The 25,270-nt window shown below is 47.0% G+C and overlaps 1 protein-coding gene across 1 annotated transcript; it reads right to left on the bottom strand.

Annotated features, from left to right (window-relative positions):
• Nucleotides 1-1,559: 1,559 nt before the first annotated feature.
• SASH3 (SAM and SH3 domain containing 3) lies at nucleotides 1,560-21,756 on the bottom strand. Its single transcript, XM_087941030.1, has 8 exons — nucleotides 21,525-21,756; nucleotides 14,801-14,899; nucleotides 13,448-13,591; nucleotides 10,951-11,062; nucleotides 9,085-9,233; nucleotides 7,888-8,094; nucleotides 3,867-4,017; nucleotides 1,560-2,434 (listed from the first exon to the last, which is right to left on the bottom strand). The coding sequence occupies exons 1-8, from the start codon at nucleotides 21,579-21,581 to the stop codon at nucleotides 2,250-2,252; spliced, it is 1,104 nt and encodes a 367-aa protein (XP_087797156.1). The 5' UTR covers nucleotides 21,582-21,756; the 3' UTR covers nucleotides 1,560-2,249.
• Between the last annotated feature and the right edge of the window lie 3,514 nt (nucleotides 21,757-25,270).

Below are 25,270 nucleotides of genomic sequence, written 5' to 3'. Positions count from 1 at the left end.
AACGCCTTCAAGTCAAAACAAAGGAAGTCTGGGTGCCTTTTGGAAAAGCCCCTTTGGGATACTTCCCAGGGAAGGTTCCCTGCTTCGGATCTGGAGAGAATCCCAGGAAAAACGCACATCTCGAATAATGCTTGGGAAGAGAATGGCAGCGATTAAATCTCTCACGGTCCTGCTGGCCTTGGGCACAGAGCTGTTGGCATTGCAGATCAGTAACGCTCCTGCCATATTTTAGAATAATGCCACCTGCCCTCCCCACCTGGTTCAATGCGTCACAGTAATAAACGCAGTTTCCTTCCTAATGGCTGCTATGATTGACCGGTGTGTGTGTGTGTGTGTGTGTGTGTGTACTGCATCCAGGTGGCATGGTAGCCTGCACGACTTCCGTAGAGGTGGTCTTCAGCAGGTTCTGGCCAGTTCTGGAGAAGGGGTAGTGGAAAGTTTGAGTCGTTCGGAGAACCAGCAAATCCCACCTCTGACTGGCCCCACCAACCCCGTCTATTCTCCCCCTCCCAGCTGATCGGCTGGGTCTCCTTTGGTTGCCCTGCACGGGAGAATGGAGCTGGAAAGCAGGTTAGTGGGGTGGGGAGGGAACGGGGATTTTGCAGTAACCTTCCCCTGCCACACCCACAGAACCAGTAGTAAAAAATTTTGAATCCCACCACTGGGCTTCCTCCTCTCTCTACGCCCCGTTGTGGAAAGACAACACAACTGTTTTTCCAGTGTGTCTGTCCATCCTTGTGTCAAGAGCAGAAAACGCTGCTGGTGCTTTTCCCTGTTTAAGATACCATTTTTCATGTTCTGTGGCAGGTTATTCCATAAATGGGCTAATGTTAACTATTTAGTATGTCCACCTCTGGTTTCCATGAACATTTTGAAAATTGTGTCCTGAGTTTTGTTCGTGTGACCTGGCCTCAGGTGGCCCCTGCTGCTCACCTCCGTTCTGCAGCTAGGCCTGGGCACTCCTGTTTCTGTGCCAGATTCAGAATTCCCCGAAATTGCTCCTTTTTGTACATTGCCCCATTTTTGATATAACCAAGAAAGTTGTTCTTAAGCAGACCAGCCCTGGGTGCAGAGCAGAAAAAAATCTCCTCTCTTTTGCTGCTAGTTTTCAAGTTCAGGCCTGCTTCACTGTTCTCCAAAACCTGTCTTTTGAAATCTTGGACCCTTTTTTGGGGGATGAAGCCTTAAGGGGGATTCGCTACCTAGTTGTACTTCATAATAGAGGCCTGGGCCTATTGTGTTTCTTTCTTTTTTCTTTCTTTTCTTTTCCTTCCTTCCTTTTTTCTTTCTTTCTCTCTTTCCCTTCCTTCATCCCTTCCCTTTTTTCTTTTATTTTTTCTTTCCTTTTCTCCCTCCTTCCTCTTTCTTTCCTTCCTTTCCTCCCTTTTTCTTTTTTCTTTCCTTTTCTCCCTGCTTTCCTTCCTTCCCTCCCTTTTTTCTTTCCTTTTCTCCCTCCCTCCCTCCCTCCCTTCCTTCCTCCCTCTGGCAGCAGAGGAATATTTTACCTTTTAGTTTTTCTTTAAAAAAAACAACAACACAGACATGCAGGGTCGGCTCTATACGCTGAAGATAAATGTGCTTTATTGGAAAGATTGGTACTAGGAGTGAGTGCTTGCCATTTCTCAGAGTAAGCCAGTTTAGAAATTGCACCTGTCTGTCCTTCAGCTGCAAGAAACCTAGCTATTTACAATAAAACAGATCTGCTGGAAAAGAAACAGAGCAGAGTCGTCCCCGTCCCCCCCCCCACGTGCCTTTCTCAACCACAGACTTGGGACCCTCTTCTCTGTGATGGGAGGATGGAAGAAGCCAGACGCTCCAGAGGTTGCCTTCAGAAGTTCATGGTTCCATCTCGGTGCTGGTGTTTAGATACCGTGCAGAGCTGGTGGGGGCAAGCAGGCACCCTTTGCAAGAGAAGCCCGGGGCGCCCGGAGGCAGAGGCGAGTCCGGTGGCTTCTGAGGAAGTCTCAAGGTAGCGCCTGCTGGCCGCAGGCAGAACTCTGGCAGAGGAGCCCCTGGCGTGCAAGAGTGTGGCAGCGGAGTCTTTTGGTTCAAGTGATCAGGGAGGATTCTGGATCCGAAGCTTCTCTTTAATTTACCAGCCAGCACTTGCCGGCTGTGAAGCATTTGGGCCTGAAGCAGTTGTCTTTCGGGGTAGGGAGGAACCAAGGCTTGTTCCTGGAACAATGGCTTGTGCTTGCCAGCCAACCGGGCCTCCTGATGCAGAGAGCGGAGGAGGAGGAGCCTTCCCCTCAGCCCAAAGTGGCCAGAGAATGGCACGGTAGCCCTTCCTCAAGCTTTCCGTCTTCTTCCCTCCCGCTGTCCGAGGTCTCCGCCCCTTCAAAACAGCCGGAATCGCGGGGAATGTCTTCTTTGAGCTCTCCGGGAAATAACTGGCCCTCCAAGGTGCCTCCTTCCTCTTCGGCCTCGCTGCTGGCTGTGAGAAGAGAGAAGCCAGCGGTTTTTAAAAAAAAAGGGGGGGAAGAGTTGGACGAGGCCAATAGTGTCCCTGGGTGGAGAGGGAAGAAGGATGCTTTGGCCTCAGTTGTCCCCGGGTGCTTCGTCACTGGAGGCTTTTAAGAAGAGACTGGACTGCGGCTTGTCTGAAATATAGTACAGCATCTCCTGCCTGTGCAGAGGATTAGAATAGAATAACAAGAGTTGGAGACCTTGGAGGTCTTCTAGTCCAACCCTCTGCTCAGGCAGGACACCCTACCCCACCTCAGACAAACGGTTGTCCAATCTCTTCTTAAAAACTTCCAGTGTTGGAGCATTCGCAACTTCTGGTTGCAAGTTGTTCCACGGATTAATTGTTCTGACTGTCAGGAAATTTCTCCTTCATTCTAAGTTGCTTCTCTCCTTGATGAGTTTCCACCCATTGCTACATGTCCCGCCCTTTGGACTAGAAGTCCTCCAAAAGGTCCCTTCCAGCTCGGTTCTGATCCATTGGGTGAGGAACAGAAGTTTCTGTAACCAGGCTTGGGACGAGCAGGAGCTCATGGTCAACACTGGGACCACCAAACAATTCCACGGTGGGGCCTCTCTCTATGGAGCCATGTTCACGTGCCATAGGAAGCTATTATTTCAAGGTTTGTAATGGTTCACCCCCGAGGTCCCCAAACTTGGCAACTTGAAGACTTGTCGACCTCAAAGCTAGGCTGGCTGAGGAATTCTGGGAGTTGTAGTCCACAAGTCTTAAAGTTGCCAAGTTTAGGGACCTGTTCTGACCCAAACCTGGTTCAAACACGAGACAAAGGTAATAGCACAACCTTTTAATGTTTCATTTATGAATTCCGTTTCTTCATAGATAAAAGCCAGCTTCCAACTAATTAGCTCCAATAAGAAAGAGCCTTGCCAAAACTTCTGCCAAGAACACCAGATAAAGTTACTAAACAATAAATCAAAGAGTCTCCAAACACCAACTCAGATATTCCTAATATCCACCAGGCTCAAGTATCAAATTTCTTTGCCTTCTGCAAAGAACTGCGGTTTCTCAGCTGGCTTCTCAGGGAGGGCCTTACTCTTGAGTTGCCCGTGCTGCTGCAGCTGCTCTTTCCTTCGAGCAGTCCTGCGCGTATGCGCACTGGGCACAGGCTCCTCGGGGACCTCTTCATCACTGCTGCCAGCTTCCACCATCTCCAAAGGCAGCACTCCACTCCCTGATGGTCCTGGCCCCATCCTTGCATCACACGCAGGCCCCTCATCTGAGTCCTCGCTCTCCGAGACCTCAGCCGTCCACACCTGCTGCCGGCAAACTACAACAGGATCCCTGGTCCACCCCATCATTGTCTAGTCTGATTTATCAATTTGGTTTCACGTCACAGTGTGATGAAGGAAGAAAACCCTGTTGGAGGGCAAAGGGCACTTACTGTCATAATCCAGCAGTAGATCGGCCGCTGTAAGCAGCTTGGTGCGATGCTGTGGGTCAGTGATGTTCAATTCATTCAGGTGGTTCTCTTGCAGTTCCTTGAAGTCCTCCACGGTCTGGTAACCATTTAGTAACAGTGTAGAGGTGTGCTCCTGAGGGGGAAGAGACACAGTCCCATTGTAATACTTGGGATAGATTACCTGGGTAGGAAGGATTTGCTGTTATTGCTGTCCCTGTAATAGCAATAACACTTATCACTTCACCGTGCTTTGCAGACCTCTCTTAAGTGGTTTACAGAGTCCTCAGCACATTGCCCCCAACAATCTTGAGTCCTCATTTTACCGACCTCGGGAAGGATGGGAGGCTGAGTCAACCTTGAACTGGTCAGGGTTGAACTGCTGGCATTGGGCAGAATTATCCTGCAATAATGCACTCTAACCACAGGGAGAGAAGGAAGGGAGGGAGGGAGGGAGGGAGGGAGGAAGGAAGGAAGGAAGGAAGGAAGGTAGGTAGGTCAATAGCAATAGCACTTAGATTTATATACCACTTCACAGTGCTTTACAACCCTCTCTAGACAGTTTACAGAGTCATCCTATTGCCCCCAACAATCTGGGTCTTCATTTGACTGACCTCGGGAAGGATGAGCGCCTGGGTCAACCTTGAGCCGGTCAGGGTTGAACTCCTGGCAATGTGACAAGTTAGCCTGCAATACTGCAACCTAACCACTGCACCACCAGGAAGGAGAATGAGAAAGGGAATAAGAGCGAGGGAGGGAGGAAAAGCCATGGCACTTAGACTTACACGCTGCTTCACAGTGCTTTGCCGCATTCACTAAGCAGTTTACACAATCAGCATGTTGTCCCCCGGGGTCCCCATTTGACCGACCTCCGAAGAACGGAAAGCTGAGTCAACCTTGAACCAGTCAGGATCGGAGGACTCAGATTCCTGGCAATGTGAGCCAAGCTAGCCTGCAAGGCTGCATTCTAACCACTACGCCACCAGGGCTCTTGGTGAACGTAGGAGTGACTTAAGTCCTACGTAGAGGATTTAGAACTGGGCGTGGTCCTCCAGAGATTGCAAAATGTAATACTCATTACTTGGGTATTACAATCCCAATTCACACCATCAAGAAGAGCCCGAGTTCTGCTTTCGTTTCATACAATGAAACATAGGATCCCGCTGTGAGGCATGGCATATCGGGAGGGGAGGGGGCTGGATTTGGCCACCATGTAATATTTGGAACCACTGTGGGAGGGGCGGGTGGGGGGGGGTAAGGAAAGTTAGTCTACCAAGATCCTGGGTCCTTTGTACAGCATCTCAAGGAGAAAGACTCTGCCGAAGGATTAAGTCCTATATTGGAACGATGTATGTAGAGAAGAGAAGAGCAAATCAGATTCAATTTTGATTGAGGAAGGCATTCAACAGCTCAAGCTATCAGCCCAATAAGGGGAATTGTGCATCCTCTACTATAGATGAGACCTGAGCAAACTTTTTGGGAAGAGGGGCCCGCCCAGGCGTGGTCTCGTGAAATGAGCGCAGAGGAGCCATTCGCTCTGCATCGCGTTATTTTTGCGCCGAATATGAGAATTAGCAGTCTCCATCGCAGCCATGATGGAGCTGTTTTCATGCTTTTGGGAGAAGAAATCACATTTAATGTGATTATGTAGATTGTTTGCTAGCCAACCCTGTAGAGAACCAGGGGTATAAGGATTCCGGTAACTGTTTTCCAAATGTTTGAATTGGCTGTTTTTCAGGTTGCATTTAGAACTTTACATTTCTAGTTCTGTATCAAACAAAAGGTGTGGGAGAAAATTGCTTCTTAAATACTTTAAAAAAAAAAATCCAGAGAGGCTGCAGCAAAACAAGTATAATTGAATGCTAAATGCTACCCCATTAGAAATAGATTTTAACGATCCAAGACTGTTTTTTTAAGAAAAATAAGTTGTGGTTTAATCAACCTCAGATAACAGATTAGGCCTTATTTATCTTTTAAGATACCAAGCCTAATATTTTCAGGCAGAGGATTTGAAAAAAAACAAAAAACAGACAAGGCAAGCACCTGTATTTAGCGAGTAGATATATCTAAAGAAATAGTTTTTCTCTTTTATGAAATATTTACCCTGCTGCTAATTGCAGTAGCTAGAAATGGGTATCAATATATCGTTCTCCTGTGATTTTTCTTGCCATGTTTCTAGATGAAACTTAGGCAGGCATCCATTCTCCTACTCTTTGAAGAGCTTGAAACATGGATGAGGTCCAAACCTTGGCCCCACACAAGCCATTCCTTCAGTTCCCCTTTAATATTACAAGAGATGTTCAGCAAATGGACCAATGCCATTTCCTGTTGATAAAGTATTGTCCTGGCCAGGCACGCTATCATGGCGTTGAAGGTGATGAGTAACACTCCTCTGATGCATATGAGGCAGAAGAATGCTGGAAACTTCCTAACCCAGGTCAAACCCATTTAGTTCTGCTGAATGCATGTATTGGCCTTGGTTACCTTAGTCCTCAGCAATTACCAAGAGCATGGCCATCATCAACCTCTACTTGCTAATCGAGAATGACTACCCACCATGATCTTTCAACCAGATCTCCCATAGCTTCACCGAGAGATGTCAGGAATTAGAACCACCTCTGCAATCCATGTAGTATGAAGTAAAGGTAAAGGTTCCCCTTGCACCTATGTGCTAGATGTTTCTGGCTCTAGGGGGCGGTGCTCATCTCCATTACAAAGCCGGAGTGCCAGCGCTGTCCGAAGACGTCTCCGTGGTCATGTGGCCGTCATGACTTAAACGCCGAAGATGCACAGAACGCTATTACCTTCCCACCAAAGGGGTTCCTATTTCTCTACTTGCATTTTTTACGTGCCTTCGAACTGCTAGGTTAGCAAAAGCTGGGACAAGTAGCAGGAGCTCACGCCACTACACGGCACTAGGGATTCAAACCGCCAAACTGCCGACTTTTCCGATTGACAAGCTCAGCATCTTAGCCACTGAGCCACTGTGTCCCACCATGTAATATACTACTACCTAATTAGAACGATTATCTTCTATGGGTATGTCTAGTTTAATGAAAAGGAGGACTGGGGTGACATGATAGCAGTGTTCCAAAATCTCAGGGGCTGCCCCAAAGAAGAGGGAGTCAAGCTCTTCTCCAAAGCACCTGAGGGCAGGACAAGAAGCAATGGGTGGAAACTGATCAAGGAGAGAAGCAACCTAGAACTAAGGAGAAATTTCCTGACAGTGAGAACAATTAACCAGTGGAACAACTTGCCTCCAGAAGTTGCAAATGCTCCAACATTGGAGGTTTTCAAGAAGAGGTTGGACAACCATTTGTCTGAAAAGGTATAGGGTTTCCTGCTTGAGCAGGAGGTTGGACTAGAAGACCTCCAAGGTCCCTCCCAAGTGTAATTATTCTGTTGGTGCTTCCAACCTTCCATTTTCCCCACCACAACCACCCTGTGAAGTAAGGTTGGGGCTGAAAAACAGACTTGCCCAAAGTCAACCACCTGGCTTTCTTTTCTAAGTGGGGGGGCTAGATGTCCTACCGAGTCCTTTCCCCACTTTGCCTGTTAGTGCTTCACTGTCAGGGCAACATTCCCACCCAGGGGTAGGCCTCAAAATTTTTAAGCAATGGGTTCCCTGCTGGGTGGGTGTGGCCTAGTCAGCCTCCTGCACCATGGCGGGAAGGGGGAGAGGTTGCCCTCCCCGGACTCCAGAGGCTTTCCTTGGGCCTCTGGGAGGGCAAAAATGGCCTCCCCGAGCTCCAGAGGCTCTCTGGAAGCTGGAAACGGGCCCATTTCCGGCCTTCTTGAACTTCCAAGAGGCCCGTTTTTCGCCCTCCCTGAGTCTCCGCACTCATCCTGCACTTACCTGCATCCGAAATGGCCCCGTGTGGAGACTCCTGGGAGGGGAGGGGCCGGCCAGGCGTGGGATTTGGGGGTTCTCCAAACTGCCTAGAATCTTAGCTAGGGGCTCCCCTGAACCTCTGCAGACCCCCAGCAGCTCCACTCCTGTTCCTACCTCAAGGTTCATCCGTTGCAGTAGCTCTTGCAAGCTTTTGGGCTTCGGCCTTTTGCTCCTATGCCGCGAATAAGTCTTTGCAACCGAGACGGTCTCTTCAGGGATGATGCTGACATAGATAAATTTGAAGGAGCCCACTTTCTCGTTCAGAAGGCCGGTCCAGGTGCCGACGGGAGGTTTTGAAATGATGTGGATGATGTCCCCTTTCTGTGCCAAAAATGCCACCTCGTTAAAAAAACAACAACAACCTTCTTTCAACCAGATCCTAGGCTGGTTGTACAATTCAGCACCCTCATGGTTCATTCTGCATGTCACAATGGGCTAGCTTTGCACAATGTGTTATGGCCCTAAGCTGTGGTTTACAAGCTTGATTCATGCAGCACAGGAAACTCAAATCAAAACATGCTACGGGTTCGTATGACGCTTATTCCTAAGAAGAAGTGGGGTGGGGGGTGAGAAAGCCACACATTTCCAAAAGCATGCTGTGTTGCAACGTGGACTGCTGGAGAACAGCAGTGTGAACCTTCAAGAGAACTAAACTACTCTTCCCGTAGCTATTTCTCTACAATGCATCGGAGTAATAATAGATCCTGCGCATATTTCCTTCATGAAATCAGCGCGATATCTTACAGCATGGGGGTCCAACCTTGGCAATTTTAAGACCTGCGGACTTCAAGGCTCAGAATTTCCCAGCCAGCCAGGAAGTGAAATTAAATCTCCCAAACAATGACCACCGCAAAGTTCTTATTAAGCCCAATATTCTAAGTGGCCTAGCACTGTTTCTGGACTGGAAGACCCTCTTCCTTTCCTGCGTATAATCTTCCTGTGATTTTTCTCCTCCGGCTTTTGTTCTTTTTCTTGCCTCTGACTTATGGAGCTGCTGAACAAAACTCCTCACTGGTGACGGGAAGGGCACCCAGCCAGTAAACACTCAACTCCACTCAGTTGCCCAGACTCCACCCCGCACGGGGTTATGGGGTTATTAAAAGAAGAAGATGGTTCTATATGAGATGGACCTTATCTCTGGAATATTATATCTGGTTCTAGACATGGTAAACCAGAACGGGTTGAGGAAAGAACTACCAGAGGCCAGAAATTTGGGGAGAAGGAGTACCTGCCCTGTTTTGTTTTTTTTTTTTCACTTGTGTCATTAGGAACACTTTTGGAAAGCTGCCTAAAGAAACGCAAAGCACCCACCTGAAGTTTCAGAGAGTCCTTATCATAGGGGCTGGGAATAAAATCTGTGTGAACCTTGGCTTTTCCACAGAAGGGCCCGTTGTATGGGGTCGAGATGGCCTCTTCCTTGCTGCCGAGGCTGCATGACATGGGACTGAACAATTCCCTTTCTGGAGGGGGAACAAGAAAAAAATGTTAGCTGACTCAATAGAAGCATGGAAACAGTTTAATACAGCTAGTCCTGGACTTACAACAGTTCATTTAGTGTCCTGTTCCAAGATAACAGCATCACTGAAAAAAGTGACTTTATCACCATTTTTCGCGTGTCATTGCAGAAATCTCCACGGCAACCCAGAGAGTTGGCAACTGGCTCGTATTAATGATGGTTGCAAGGTCCCAGGCTCCTGTGATCCCTTTTTGTGACCGTCAGATGAGCAAAGTCAATGAGGAAACCAAATTCACATAACAGCCGTGTTACTAACTTAACAACAGCAGTGATTCACTTAACAATTGTGGCAAGAAAGATCATAAAATGGAGCAAAACTCCCTTAACACATGTCTCGCTTAGCAACATAAATTTGGGGCTCAATTGTGGTCATAAGTGGAGGACTCTCTGTACTGAGTTTGGCTTAGGGCGAGTTTCTCCCTCCTACGAGCCATCAGAATCATTTCTCTGCACGTGTAGTTCTAGGTTTTGTTAAGTAACATTTGCGCTTCATTCTATATTGAGAATGTATCGGCTGAACAAAATTCCTCATTGGTGACAGGAAGGGCACCCGGCCCGTAAACACTCCAGCTCCATTCAGTTGCCCGCATGGGATTATGGGATCCTTAAAAGAAGAAGATGATTCTATATTAGATGGACCTAATCTCTGGGATATTATATCTGGTTCTGGACACGGTAAACTAGAACCGGTTTAGGAAAGGATGATCAGAGGCCAGAAGCTGAATCTTCTGAAGACAAGGAGAGAACAGGGATGGCTTAGTCTTGAGAAGGAAGGAAGGGGCAGATAGATCTTTTCAGATATTTGAAGACTGTCCAGACTTCTCTCATGGCCCCCAACTGCAGGATATAGAATAAGGGATGATGTTACAGGAAGGCAGATCCCTACTGAACAAGAGCATCTGTGTGAGCATGTAGCGGACTACCCAAGACCACAGATGGGCCCCCTCTCTGTGGAATATATTCACCGTACAGACCAGACAATCTTCTGCTTCGAATTGGATTCAAGAAGAGATTGGACTGCCACCTGTCAGAAATGGTGTAGGGTCTCCCACTTGGGTGGGTGGGGGTTGGACTAGATGACCTACAAGGTCCCTTCCAACTCTGATTATCTGTATCTGGATTCCTGCACACGGCAGCTGATTGGATTCAGTTGCAACTGCGCCATATCTCCTCCTGGGTGAGAGTCTGCCTGGTTGGGAATGCATTTGCTGGACATTTCCAAAAAAAAAGGGGGGGTCAGGTCAAATTAAGGAACTGGACAGGAGACCACCAGAAACTCCCTGAGTTACAGCGGAGACTCAGAAATGGCAAAACATCCCCAAAGAAGCCAGAGGCAGAAGCCACTTCCCTTTTGTGGTCAAGAAGAACCTCACCAGCAAGGCTGAGGAGCCTTCAAGAGCTGAAGTCAACACCTAGGAATCTCTTACCGGCCCTTCTTACTCAAGGAATATTTGCTTCTGCTAAGTAAAAATGCTCAAGTGCCAGAGAAGCACAGGACTTCCTCTGTGATGTTCAGTTGCTTTACGTAAAAAATGGGAACGAGGCCTTGTTCAGAATAGACCCCAATTTGCACCGGTGTATAGTCTATCCCAAGGTTTACCACTTCCACGCACGGTAGGCCTTAAATCAAGGTTACACTGAAGGTGAGTGAGCCGTTTTACCGTTGGAGGCACTGGGGCTGTTAGTCTCCTGGTTTGTAACCGGAAAGGTGGGAAGGTCTTCTTCAACAAGACTGTTGGCTGGAGACGTAGGAGTGTCCGATTCATCGTGTCCCTGCAAGATGAACATGAAACCATGGTGAACTCTTTCTTCCCAAGATAGAAACTCAGTTGGCCATGGTTGCAGAGGTGGCATTCAGCAGGTTCTGACCAGTTCTGGAGAACCGGTAGCGGAAATTTTGAGTAGTTTGGAGAACCGGCCAATCCCACCTCTGACTGGCCCTGCCCCTATTTATCCTCCGCCTCCCAAGTGCCAGCTGATTGGCTGGGTCTTCTTTGGTTGCCCTGCACAGGAGAACAGAGCTGGAAAGCAGGTTAGTGGGGTGGGGAGGGAATGGGGATTTTGCAGTATCCTTCCCCTGCCATGCCCACCAAGTCACACCATGGCCACCAAGCCATGCCTAAAGAACTGGTAGTAAACATTTTTGAATCCCACTACTTCATGGTTGCTATGTTTGACCCTTGCTTCCTTTGAAGGGCTACCCTCCACGACCTCCAGGCATGTTCTGGGAGGAAGAGGAAGAACATGTTGCACACACAACAGTGTTTAAAAAGAAGGAACTACACATTTCATACTCCATGGGTCAACAGGTTGCTCTAAATAATTACTATTATTCTTGTATTACTATTATCCTCTTCATCCTTTCTATTACCTATCTCTTTCCACTTATGACTATAACCGCGTTGTTTGTATCTTTACAATTTATATTGTTTTATTTTTTTCCTAGTATGATTTGATTGCTTATTAGTAACCTGTGACTATTACTAAGTGTTGTATCTTATGATTTTTGAGGAATGTATTTTATTTTTTCTTTATGTACCCTGAGAGCATATGCACCAAAGACAAATTCTTTGTGTGTCCAATCATACTTGGCCAATCAAGAATTCTATTCTATTCCTATTCCATTCTATTCTATTCATTCTTCATTCCATTATCTATTCTATGCTATGCTATGCTATGCTATGCCATGCCATGGGGATTCAAATTTTTAACAACCGGTTCTGTGGGCTTAGCTTAGTTGGTGGGCGTGTCTTGGTGGTCATGTTATTGGCTGGGCGTGGCCAACTCAATATCACTCACATCGAGGCATGCATCTCCTCGCTTGGCTTCTCATGACTGTGGGGATGCTGCAACAGTCGTAAGTGTGAAAAATGGTCATAAGTCACTTTTTTCAGTGCCATTGTAACTTTGAATGGTCACTCCACACAAGCAAAGTACCAGCAAAGGAGTGGAAAAAAATACTCCAGAGACGTTCCTGTAACAGGAACTCTAGTCCTGCCAAGAATGTAATAAGGGTTAACGGAGAGGCAGTTTCTGTAAGCAACACCAGAATGTTTCCTTCCTGCCTTCCTTACAGGATTAGCCCTGTAATTTCTTCCAACAACTGATTCTCCAAACTGCTTAGAATGTTAACAACCGGTTCTAGTGAATAGGTGCGAACTGGTAGAATCCCACCCCTGGACATGAGTGACTGTTGCAGGCACCTTCCTGGGAGCTCCTCGTTAATCATTTGCAGCATGATACTTGAGTCTCATCCTCTCTTCTACGGACTGGCCAAACCATTGCCCAGCTGTGCTTGGCATGGGAGGGGAACAGTGAGATTTGGGGATATGAGACAGAACCATGACACAAAACAAAAGGAACTGTTTCATGGGGTAGAAAGCGGATTTCATTTCGTGTAAACACCCTTCAATCTATTTTAGACTATTAAAGAAAAGAGGCACCTTCGCGCTGCGGTTGGGTGCAAATGGCTTCAGTATAAGGTAGTCATAGAAGCCCGTGTCCTGGGTTTGGTTACCTGCTGAAGTGCTCACGAGCCGAACCTGCACGACTTTACTGTTGCATGCTCTTTTTTTTTCTGCTTTCACAAAACCACACAGAAAAGGAAGTGCGTGTGTGTGTGTGTGTGAGAGAGAGAGAGAGAGAGAGAGAGGGAGAGAGCAAGAGAGAGAGCATGCAAATAGGCTCAGAGGAAGAAGTTAAATGCTGGGCAATGGTGAGATAGTGAGACGTTTTGGAAGGAGGCATCTTGTACAATTCTCTTGCTCAAACACATGAAGACACAGCATGGAGTGGACATGGCAGAGGTGGTCTTCAGCCAGTTCTGACCAGTTCTGGAGAACCGGTAGCGGAAATTTTGAGTCGTTCGGAGAACCGGCCAATCTCACCTCTGGCTGGCTCCTCCCCCATCTATTCTCTGCCTCCCATTGAATCCCAGCTTATTGGATGGGTCTTTTTTTGTTGCCTTGCACAGGAGAACGGAGCTGGAAAGCAGGTTAGTGGGGTGGGGAGGGAATGGGGATTTTGCAGTATCCTTCCCTTGCCACGTCCCCAAGCCACACCCACCAAGACATGCCACATCCACCAAGCCACGCCCATAGAACCAGTAGTAAAAAAAATAACTGAATCCCGCCACTGGTCCACCGCTTTGCCTCTCACCTGATCTGCCAATGCTTTAGCCACTGCCTTGCCCGTCTTCCGGTTCATGGTGCGGGTAATGACGGATCTCCATTTCTTGCCCAACTTTGAGCGCCCCACATCATCTGGGCTCGGTGGTGAGTTGGACTCGTTGTCTTTAAGAACCTGCAGAAAGAACCAAGGACCTTGGCTTTCCAGGAAGGGAGACGATGACTCCTTATTGGGATTGGGATTGGATGAATTGAGTTCAGAAATGGACCCTTCTTAGCGTGGGACACTAATTTTGGACTCCATATCAAATTGAGTCTGCCTTTCAGAAAGCAAAGAGTTTGGCCAACCGGTGGACTACAACTATAAAGTACCCCTGAATTTACCACTCGTGTAATGATCGTTTGAAGTTAAGATGAGGTTGAAAAAAGTGACTTACGACCAGTCTTGCCCTTCTCAGTGCCGTCATAGTGCAGATTTAAAAAAATCGGATGCTTGGCAACGTGTGTTTACCGTGATGGAAGCATCCTGGGGTCACGGGATCCTCATTGGTGATCTTTCCAGTTGACTTCCAACAAGCAAAGCCAACGGGAGAAACCAGATTTATTTAATAATTAATGGTGTGATTTGATTAATGAGGGGTGCCCCCGCCCAAAAAGTCATCAAATTGGCCACGGTTATCGCTTAGCAACGGATGGAAGTTCCCAGTCTTGGTTGTAAAAGTGGAGAACTACCTGTAAGGTTAGAGCAATGGAGAAGGTAAAGATACGGTCGGGAGGGACTGACTACTGATCATAGAGGGACATGGGCCAGCATTGGTGACGATGAGAAGCGCACAAAGCCGTCACTTGAAAGGGCAGCAGAGAGGAGCCCAAGGTTTGGGGGATGGATGGGGTGTTACCAGGGGTGGGCTTTAAAAAATTTAGCGACAGGTTCTCTGCCCGGTTGCTGGGTGGGCGTGGCCATGGTGGGTGTGGCCTAGTCAGCCTCCTGCACCACGGCTCTCTCTGTGTGTGTGTGTGTGTGTGTGTGTGTGTGTGTGTGTGTTTGCCCTCCCCGGGCTCCGGAGGCTTTCCTCGAGCCTCCAGGAGGGTGAAAACAGCCTCCTTGGGCTCTGGAGGCTCTGGAAACTGCAAATGGGCCCATTTCCGGCCTTCCCAAACTTCCCGGAGGCCTGTTTTTTGCCCTGCCGACCCTCCATGTATGTCCTGCACTTACCTGCGTCCAAATCGGGCTGCATGGGGGCTCCTGGGAAGGACGGGTTGGGGTGGGCGGGGCCAGCCAGGATTGGGATTTGGGGATTCTCTGAACCGCGCAAAATCTTAGCTAGATGATCTCTCAAACCCCTGGAAACCCTCAGCAGCCCACCCACCCCTGGCTTGTTACCTCTTCCTCTTCGAGGCTGAATGCCTTGTTGACCGCCAGCGGGGAACTGGGTTTGGATTTGGCAAAATCCTTGAAACTGCTGGACCGCTGTAGCGACAGCTGTGGGCAGAAGGCAGAGACGGTCAGGAATAGAATGGATTGCAGAGCAGAAAAAGCCAACGGGAATCTTGGAGCTCTCTCCGCCATTATTTATTTCGTTTCATTTATGGAGCTGCCCAGCTCAGGTCTGTGGCTCTGGGCGACTCACGGTCCTCTCAGTTAGAGGGATTAGCAGATGGAGCTGCAGCTAGAAGTGGCTGGAGTTGCCAGGAGACCATTATTCTTTTGCCTCCTCCATCCCTCGTTGCCTCTTACACGGGAAGGCACACGTGTGTGCAAAGATGTGTCCCCTTTCCCCAGAAGAAGAGGCAGTCAATCAGTGATCTGGATGATGCAGAAGGTTATGTTAAAAAATATGAAGTTCTACTTCCCCACCTCCGTTTCCTCCAAAGCGGTTCCTGTAGCTGAAAATACACACATTTTGCTGCCTTCCCCACCCCATTGTTTATTTATTTATCTATTTTTATTTTATTTTATTTATTTTTGTCAATTGCTTACAAGATAATAGGTATAAGTAAAAACATAGTTATGAATTCACGGATGCATATAAGAAAAATTAAAAAATAAAAATAAAAGGAACAATAGGACAGGGACGGTAGGCACGATTGGTGCGCTTATGCACGCCCCCTTCAGACCTCTTAGGAAAGGGGTGAGGCCAATAGTAGAAAGTCTAAGGTTAAAGTGTTTGGAACCGGTCACTTTTTCAGATTAGAAAGTCCTTGGGACCAGGTCCTGTTCTATGGTGTACCTGCCTATCTGCCGATGGAGGGATGATGATAATAATGAGGGTTATGTTTTAAGGAAGAACAGGTTAAAACCCAACCCGGAACGAGGATTTTGACATGGTGGAATTATGACTCAGTATCAGAGAAGGCCTTTGAACTCTGGTGCTGGAGAAGATCCTGTGAGTCCCTTGGACTGCAAGGCCATCCAACCGGTCAGTGCCAGAGGAGATCCACCTTGACTGCTCCTTAGAAGGCCAGATCCTGAAGATGAAACTCAAATACTTTGGCCACTTCATGAGAAGGAAGGACTCCCTGGAGAAGAGCCTAATGCTGGGAACGACTGAGAGCAAGAGAAGAAGAAGGGGACGGCAGAGAAGGATGGCTGGATGGAGTCACTGAAGCAGTTGGCGTGAGCTCAAATGCACTCCAGAAGATGGTAGAGGACAGGAAGGCTTGGAGGGACATTGTCCATGGGGTTGCAATGGGTCAAATACGACTTCGCAACTAACAACAACAAATCAGACAAGGAAAGAAGACTTCTTAGGAAGGGTGAATTCTGGAAGATAGTTAATTAAAAAGCCAATGTGGTCTGGTGGTTAAAGTGCTGGGATAGGAGTCAAGTCCACTCTCATCCACAGAAACTCACCGGGTGATCCTGGACCATTTGCTCCCTTTCAGCTCAAACTCTTGCAAGGGACCAAGGAGAAAACATCATGGAAGAGGGATCACTACGCGGACTCCCTTGCTCCTGAATGAAAGGCTGAACAACAGGGTTGGAAAGGACCCCGGAGGTCTTCTAGTCCAACCCCCTGCTTAGGCAGAAAACCCTACACCACTTCAGACAAATGGTGGTCCAATGTTTTCTTAAAAACCTCCAGTTTTGGAGCATTTGTAACTTCTGGTGGCAAGCCGTTCCACTGGTTAATTGTTCTAACTGTCAGGAAATTGCTCCTTAGTTCTAAGTTGCTTCTCTCTTTGATTAGTTTCCACCCATTGCTTCTTGTCCTGCCTTCAAGTTGCTTTGGAGAATAGCTTGACTCCCTCTTCTATCCTGTCACCCCTAGTCCTTCTTTTCATTAAACCAGACATACCCAATGTCATCAACCATTCTTGGTACGTTTTAGCCTCTCGTCCTCTGATCATCGTTGTTGCTCGTCTCTGCACTCTTTCTAGAGTCTCAACATCTTTTATGTTGCGATGACCAAAACTGGTGGGCAGCCAATCTCATACATGCGTGAAGGTTAAAGCTTTTGATGCTGTTTCAAATAGCATCTTGCCTCTGCCTAGTCATTTCTACTTTTTTTTTTTTTTTTGGCAATCTCATTACAAGGTTGGTTTGTTTTTTTTAATGCTTGTGTATTCCTATCTCCCTCAACAAATGACATCCAAGAGCAGAATTTTCTTGGGGTACCTCTACACACCTGTATAGGATGGACCAATTTTCAGCCTTGTCAGCACTGCTCACGTCGGAATCCTGGGTTGTCTGGAGGCTTTTTCTAAGTTGATCTAGCTATGTTCTGACCGACTGCCCCTCCCCCCTTCTTCCAAAGCTCTTTTACTTTCTCTCTCTTTTTTTTGCAGAGTTGCTCAGAATCGACACGTAGATCAATACCAGGCAAAGGAAGTGGGTTAGCATCAGGTGACCGGCAACGGCAGTTTCCAGAATCAAAACACCTGGGAAAGTAGCAAAGCAGCAACGGGGTGATGGTGGGTTGATTTCTGGTTTTTTTTTTACTTTTTTTTTTTTTTTTTATAAACAAGGGTCTGCAGAAACACAGTTTGTATCAAGAGCCAATTTGGTGTAGTGGTTCAGGCACCAGGATAGCAACTGGAAGACGGTGAGTTCTAGTCCTGCTTTGGGTTCAAAGCCAAAGAGGAGTGACCTGAGGCCGGTCTCTCTCCCTCAACCTTAGGAAGAAAGCCAGAGCAAACCACTTCTGCCAAGAAACCTGAGGACTAATCCAGGCAGGGAGGAGGAAGGGGAGGAGGGGGAGGAGGAGGAGGAGGAGGAGAAGAACTTGTTCTGTTTAGAGAAGCTTTTGCTAAATCAACAACTTATCCAAAATGGAAGAAGTAGAAGATTATGAAGGAGAAGGAGAAGGAGAAGAAGAAAGAGGAGAGAAAAAAGAAGAGGAGGAGGAAGAAGAGAAGTACTTGTTCTGTTTTTAGAAGCTTTTGCTAAATCAAAAACTTATCCAAAAAAGAAGAAGAAGAAGAAGAAGAAGAAGAAGAAGAAGAAGAAGAAGAAGAAGAAGAAGAAGAAGAAGAAGAAGAAGAAGAAGAAGAAGAAGAAGAGGAGGAGGAGGAGGAAGAGGAGAGAAGAAGAAGAAGAAGAAGAAGAAGAAGGAGAAGAAGACGAAGACGAAGACGAAGACGAAGAAGAAGAAGAAGAAGAGGAGGAGGAGGAGGAGGAGAGAAGAAGAAGAAGGAGAAGGAGAAGAAGGAGAAGAGGAGGAGGAGGAGGAGGAGGAGGAGGAGGAGGAGAAGAAGAAGAAGAAGAAGAAGAAGAAGAAGAAGAAGAAGAAGAAGAAGAAGAAGAAGAAGAAGAAGAAGAAGAAGAAACACATGCACATGTCAACTGGCGCATGCCCACTTTTGGGTATTCCTGAAAAGACATGTAGTCAAAGCCCAGAAACCCGAATACGTGCCTCAGCGCATAAGGGTGAGTCCAGGATGCTGAGGTGAGAGAGGCAACTACAGGATGCTGGGCTGCAACTTTAGTTCCACATTCAGATACGTACATGCAAATATTAGTTAGCAAGAACTAAGCGAGAAATCAGTCTTCTTCTTTGGAAGAGCAGAAGCCACAAACCGTTGACCCAAATAAATGCTAACCCTTTGTGGCAGCCCCAACCACAGTTCTGGAGGCCCCTTACATTGCAAGGGAAGGACCCTGTACTTGGAAAACCTGTGATGTTTGCAAAACTTTGTCCCCCAAAGTGTGCAGCTGCTATTTTCTGAAAAATCCAGGAGTTATTCCAAGACTCCCTGACTGCAAGTTGTGGCTCGATATGCGTGAAGTAGATTGAGATGGACACCTTCCCCTGAAATTAACCTGTTGCCAAGCTGATTTTGTGTTGACATTCATCTCTTCAAATTGTAGAATTGGGGTCCTAGAAAGAAGGGGAGGAAATGAAGGGAGATGATAAAAGGGAGATATTTAAAACAAAGGGGAGATATTAAGGAAGACCCAATAAGCAGAGAAACTGGTTTCTTTCAGCCCTTCATCCTTGTTTTTTAAATAAAGGTTAATAGTTGCTTGCTAAACTCATGTGCATGATGCTGTCATGCCCCTGTTGGAGTCTGACTCCGAGGGAGAGGAGGAACAGCTGATAGGGAGTGGAAGTGTGGCTTTGGAGTTTGTGGAGGAAACTGGGAAAGGGCACACGCCGGCTGGGCAGTCAGAGGAAGACCCAGGCCCATCCCCTCTCCATCCTAGGGCACGCAGGGAGGAGCGGATAAGGGAGAAATGTGAATGGCATGGTCTGTGGGGGAGGAAAGGGCCCTGATCCCCTTCATGGGCTGCAGCTGTAAGGACTGTTTAAAAGGACAAACTGCGCATGGCCCAGTGCTGGAAGCAAGGCATAAAATAATTCTAGTCTTACAGTTCTTATCTGAGTTTTGGCATCCTTCCCAGTGTGTGTATCTCGATATCAGTGGATGTCTTCAAACCCTTATCATTCATTGCTTCAGTGTGGTTTGTGTTGTTTTTTTTCTATTTATAATTTAAATGCATTTTGAGTTTGAACGGCATTTCTTCCTTTTCACAACTGTTTGTGGGGGAGTTGTTTTTCTCTCCACTCAATGATAATTGGAGCCTTGAAGCCAAGTTGAAGGAATTAAAGGGACTTCACCTGTTTTTGTGACTTGGTTGCTTTTGTCTCCCCCACCCCTCTTCACAGATGCTAAACCATTGTTTTCTTAAGCTTACCTTACTTAAAGCAAAACTGGCTGGGTCCATACAACCGTCTACCTCAAGGATCTTCAAACTTGGCAAGTTTAAGACTTGTGGACTTCAACTCCCAGAATTCCTGAGCTAATATGACTGGAGGAGGAATTCTGGGAGTTGAAGTCCACAAGCCTTCAAGCTGTCAAGTTTGAAGACCCCTGGTCTACCCAAACCAGGGTTTACAAACAATAGATGACTTTACAGAGTCAGCTAAGCCATGAGCAAAGAGGTGGCATTGCATGGCTTGGTATAACAGAATAACAGAGTTGGACCTTGGAGGTCTTCTAGTCCAACCCCCTGGTCAAGCAGGAAACCCTATACCATTTCAGACAAATGGTTGCCCAATCTCTTCTTAAAGATAATCTACACTTCCCACATTCCGGTGGGAAGCTGCTTCCAAGGGAGTATATTTGTGCATCATCTTAAAACAGCAGCATCAACAAAAGGTTTTCTGGAAATACAATAGTACCTTGGTACTCAACAGCTTTGGAACTCATCAAATTTTGGTACTCAGTGCATTTTGACGTGAAAAATTTTCCTTGGTACTCGTTAGGGTGTTTGGTACTCAATGCACAAGCAAGTTCATATCAACACTGGCTGCCTTGTGACTCATGGCATTACTCCTTATAGGAATAATCTGTTTGGTGCTCATCATTTTTGGTACTCATCGGACTTCTCGGAACCAATTAAGGATGAGTACCGAAGTATTACTGTACATCATTGGCCCATAAATCTAACCTTTCAATAAAGGTAGAATGGTGATAGTACTCAGGGTTTTGGTTTCTTGTCTGAGTTAGTTTCCAGCTGGAAAATGAGGGCAGCCAGGGAGATTATAGAGAGATGGAATATTGTGTTACAGAAACAACACAACTGATAAAATCAGTGACAAAATATGACCCAGAGAAATCTGGGGCGGGGATCTGAATCCCCAAGAATAAGCTAGAAAAATAGGAAAAGAAAGGGAGGAAGGAAGGAAGGAAAGAAGAAGAAGGAGGAGGAGGAGGAGGAGGAGGAGGAGGAGGAGGAGGAGGAGGAAGAAGAAGAAGAAGAAGAAGAAGAAGAAGAAGAAGAAGAAGAAGAAGAAGAAGAAGAAGAAGAAGAAGAAGAAGAAGAAGAAGAAGAAGAAGAGAGGACAGGCAAGGCAAGGTGGAAAGAAGGAAAGAAAGAAGGAAAGAAAGAAGGAAAGAAAGAAGGGAGGAAGATAGAAAGAAAAAGAAAGAAAAGTATGAAAGAAAGAAAAGAAAAGAAAAAGAACTTGTGAAAAGTACAGCACAGGCAAAGAATCCTTATGATTGGAGGCAGATCATTGTGTGTTTTAGCAGTAGATTCTGATGGATTACCGGAACAGTTCTGATGTTAAACCCAACCTTACTACCCAGGGACTTATATAAGTACCACTGCTATCACAAAACTTCTTCTGCAGCAGAAAGCAACACAGCCAAACCACACCCAAAGACTCCTGTTCAAAAATGGTCCACATCTTCAGGCAGTTACAATACCCGCTCCCTCTCCCTCTCCAGAAGGCATCTACCTTCCTTGCAATGCTCCTCTTCTTTAGTGTGACCCACAACCTTTGCTGCTCCTGCTGCAAAAGCTTTGAGTGGTTGTGATGGTGTCCCCAATGGAGTGGATCTCTCGGCTCCACATGGGTAGATCAAGAAGAGACACAAGGGGTTGATGACAGCATTCAAGACACAGAGGTAGACTCTGGTTTGGATGTCTTATCTAAGGGGTCAGGGCTCCTTGATCCCTTCATATCTCCTAACTTGACACAAAGCATTCCTCTCCAGAGTCCTACAAACTCTACGTTTGGAGGGTCTACACACAACCCAAGGTAGGGTATCCGTGCAACCTTGTAGGCTTCTTCATTGCTTTGCAGTCCCCCTTCCATGCATCCGCCAGTCAGTTTGCCTTTGCAAAGGCTTCAAGTAGATCACCTTCCCCCACTCACCTTCCTCTTTTGGACCGGGTCCTTCTCGCTGGCGTTGGATGGCTTCCGACGCAGCATGGTGCCACCTCCAAAAGGGCTTTAATGCATGGATGGGCAATGCAGGAGGACCGCCGGAGAGAGCGAGAGAGCGAGAGACAGCAGAGGAAGGCGAGGAGCCCAGAGGCCAGGAAACGGGCAGGAAATCAGTGCATCACATGTGCCTCTTTTCCCAGCAGCTGGGCCTCTGCAAGAGACCAAAGCGACACCCAGCTCTTTGCTTGCACACTTGAAACAGGAAGGAAGTGGCAACCTGACGTTCATGAGGACCGGCCTCGCCTGAAGCTACCCAAAAAATAAAAAATAAAGATAGATGACTTTGGGAGGGAGGGAGGGAAGGAAAAGTGTTTTGGGACACCTTTTTCTTTTAAAGACTTGTGGATCTCAACTCCCAGAATGCCTCAGCCAGCACTGACTGGCTGAGGAATTCTGGGAATCAAAACCACAGGCTTTCAATCCAAGAAGCTTCTTCAGCTCTGACTGGATAAGTGGAGAATGGAAGGATTTATACTCCTTGCAGACAGCTGGTCATTTACATCCTTTTTAGAGGGTCGTTGAGGCCACTTGGAGATGTATCTGTGTCCTCAGGGTCACCTGAGTTAGTGCAAATGGTTCCTGTAGTCTGCAATTTTTTCCCCTCCTGAAATCCATTCCTACTCTCACACCATTCCAAGGGTGTTCATCCCAAATTGTATAGCTAAAAGTCTGGTGTCTGCAAGGAATACACACCCTCCCATTCCCCACCATCCTGTCAGAGTTGAAGAAGTTTCTTGGATGAAAGGCAAAACATCTTCAAAAGAAAAAAAAAAGGCTTTTAGCTATACAATTTGGGATGAAGATCCTTGGAATGGTGTGGGAGTAGAAATGGATTTCCAGAGGAAAAAATGGCAGATTTACAGGAACCAGGAGTACCACTCAGCTGAGGGCACAGATAAACAAACCTCCAAGTGCTTCAACAACCCTCTAAAAAGGATGCAAATCACCCGCTGGAATGCAAGGAATATCAATCCTTCCATTCCCCACCATTCTGTCAGCGCTGAAGAAGCTTCTTGGACGAGAACCGAAACTTCTTCAAAAGAAAAGAAAAAACGTCCAATTGCCTCCCGAAAAAGCACCTTTTGGGACATCTATGACCTGAATGGCTGAGAATCTCTACATACTACAGGCTTTAAAGCTATCAAGTTTGGACATCTCTGATGTAGGACAAGGCTGAGCGCTTTGCTTTTACTGAGATTGGCAGAACCATCCGAATGCCTGGACTTCCAACAGAGGGCAGCAGAGAGACAGAAACACGTAACCTTTGCACCCCCTCTTGTGGGCATCTGGATCTTTGCAGCTCAGATCTGATTTTATTTGTTTGTTTGTTTGTTTATTTAGTCAAGCGATTATAAGATAACAGGTATAAGTATAAACATAGCTAGGAATCCATGAAATGGATACATACAAGAAAAATAAAAAGAAACAATAGGACAGGGATTTATAGTGATGGATAGACCAGTCAGAGCAGAAAATTGGGGCATCTAAAAACATTTCCTTAGTTTTTAATCAGCTTGTCATGTTCTGTGCAGGGAAGTGATCCCTTCTGCCCTTAACTTTTACCTTTATGTTTATACTACATACTCCCTAGGTGCTCCAGCCCAGCCCACCTCTCAACAGAACTACGGGCTTGTTGCTTTGAAGATTCTTCAACATTTTTTTTTGCAAATGAGACCAGGGAGTGCATCTATTTTGGTTCTGAGTGGAGGGGAAGGGGCAGGGGAGGGAAGGATCAGCCAAGGGTCGACTGAATTTATTTCAGTCATAACCTCTAGCAAAATTTTGAATTTGAATTAAAAATGGTAAGAACTAAGATCTTCCTGCTAGTATTTTAAAAGTTACAAATCAGGTTTTGTTCCACTTGAATGCAAGGAAGTTACAGTATGTTATATGTCAGATCCCCACCCCCGCCCCTGCATACACGCTGTGTATAGACAGACAGACAGACACACACATAGAGGGCGAAAGGGATAAAGGGGGAAGAAGGGAGAGAGATAGAGATAGAGAGGGAGAGAGAGAATGAATTTTATTGTGTTATTGTTGTTTAAAGTTCCGCAGATTTTAATCTTTTCATACCCCAAACTGTCTAAAAAAAACCCCAAACGTCGTAGAACTTCCTTTCTGTTCAGACGGCTACACAGAGATAACCCCAAAATCACCAGGAGCCAAGCTTGATTGGAAACCATCTTTAATCTTTTCGATCCAGATAATGAGGGCAGGATTACATTCCCAGTTTGTGGCCATCCCTTCCACCCTAAATATCAAAGTGGAATAACATCCATAATGAATGAAGTTATAATGAGGTTCTTCCTTTTCTTTTCTTTATGCAGAATAATAATTTGGGCAGAAAGGTCACAAACCATGTCGTTTCCTGGCGGAACGTAGAAGCTGATTTCAGTAAGTTTGTGAGCGATTCTCCGCGTGTGAGGCTGGTTGCTCTGATGAAATCTGTGTGCGTTTGTGTCCCCTGGCTTTGGTGGGTAACCAACTCGCACCACCTTGGTTTCGTGCAGCAAGTTTTTGGACCAATTATTTAGGTTGTGGGGGGGGAGGCTCTGCCTTGTCTCAGCTACTTTGAAGATGTCTTCTTTCTGTCGCTCCTATGATGTTTGAGGTCGGAAGCACCCGAGTGAGAAAGAATCAAAACGAAACCTGGGTCAGAGCAGGTAGAAAAACACTGCTGAGTGGGAAGCACAGCAGAGGAAAAGTCTAGGTATGAATAAAATGCAGGGAGACTCGGTCTGTGAGGGGAAAGAGCTTCAGGCCATCTGTGGATCTTCCTCCCCTGGAGAACGTTTTGATAAATTGGGGTCTGAAGGCAAACGAGAGGCCAGTGACTAGAGGTGATTCACCAGCGCCTGGGTGACAACCCGTGGAGCCTTCCTGAATTTTAGAGATTTCTGCTCTAAGGGGGGAATTTCCCCCCCTTACAATTCTCCTTTTCCTTCTCCTTCTCTTTCTCCCCCTTCCCTTTCCCTTTCCCCTTCTCCTCTTCCCCCTCTCTTCCTCCTCCCTTTCCTCTTCCCTTTCTCCTCTTTCTCCCTCCCCTCCTCCCCCTTCTTCCCCCTCCTCTTCCCCCTCCTCCTCCTCTTCCTCCCTCTCCTCCTCCTCCCTTTCCTCCCCACTTTCTCCTCTTTCCTCCCCTCTTCCTCCTCCTCTCCCTTCCTCTTACCCCTCTCCTCCTCCTCCTCCTCTCTCCTCCTCCTCCGCCCCTTCTTCCCTCTCCTCTTCCCCTCCTCTTCTTTCCTCCTCTCCTCCTCCCTTCTTCCTCCTCCTCTCCTTTCCTCTTCCCCCTCTCCTCCTCCTCTGCCCCTTCTTCTTCTCCTCTTTCCTCCTCCTCCTCCCCTTCCTCTTCCCCTCCTCTTCTCCTCCCTTCCCCTCCTCCTCTCCCTTCCTCTTCCCCCTCTCCTCCTCCTCCACCCCTTCTTCTTCCCTCTCCTCTTCCCCTTTTCCTCCTCCTCCTCCTCTTTCCTCCTCTCCTCCTCCCCTTCCTCTTCCCCTCCTCTTCTCCCCCGCCCCACTCCTGTTCTCTAATCTCTCTGGGTAGAGGACAACTTCTGTTCTCTTCCTCTCTGGAAGACCACGCAAGTGGCAAAGGTGGAAGAACTGCAGACTTTCTGCGTGCTAAGCTCCAAGCTACCCACCACTAAGCCACAAATTGGGGGCAGGTCCTC

The sequence above is a fragment of the Pseudonaja textilis genome, chromosome 12 (assembly GCF_049901715.1).
Source record: "Pseudonaja textilis isolate UNSWEBS1 chromosome 12, rPseTex1.2, whole genome shotgun sequence".
Classification (NCBI taxonomy): Eukaryota; Metazoa; Chordata; class Lepidosauria; order Squamata; family Elapidae; genus Pseudonaja; species Pseudonaja textilis.
The sequence above is the reverse complement of the archived record's forward strand: the minus strand, read 5'-3'. Positions and strand labels throughout refer to the sequence as shown.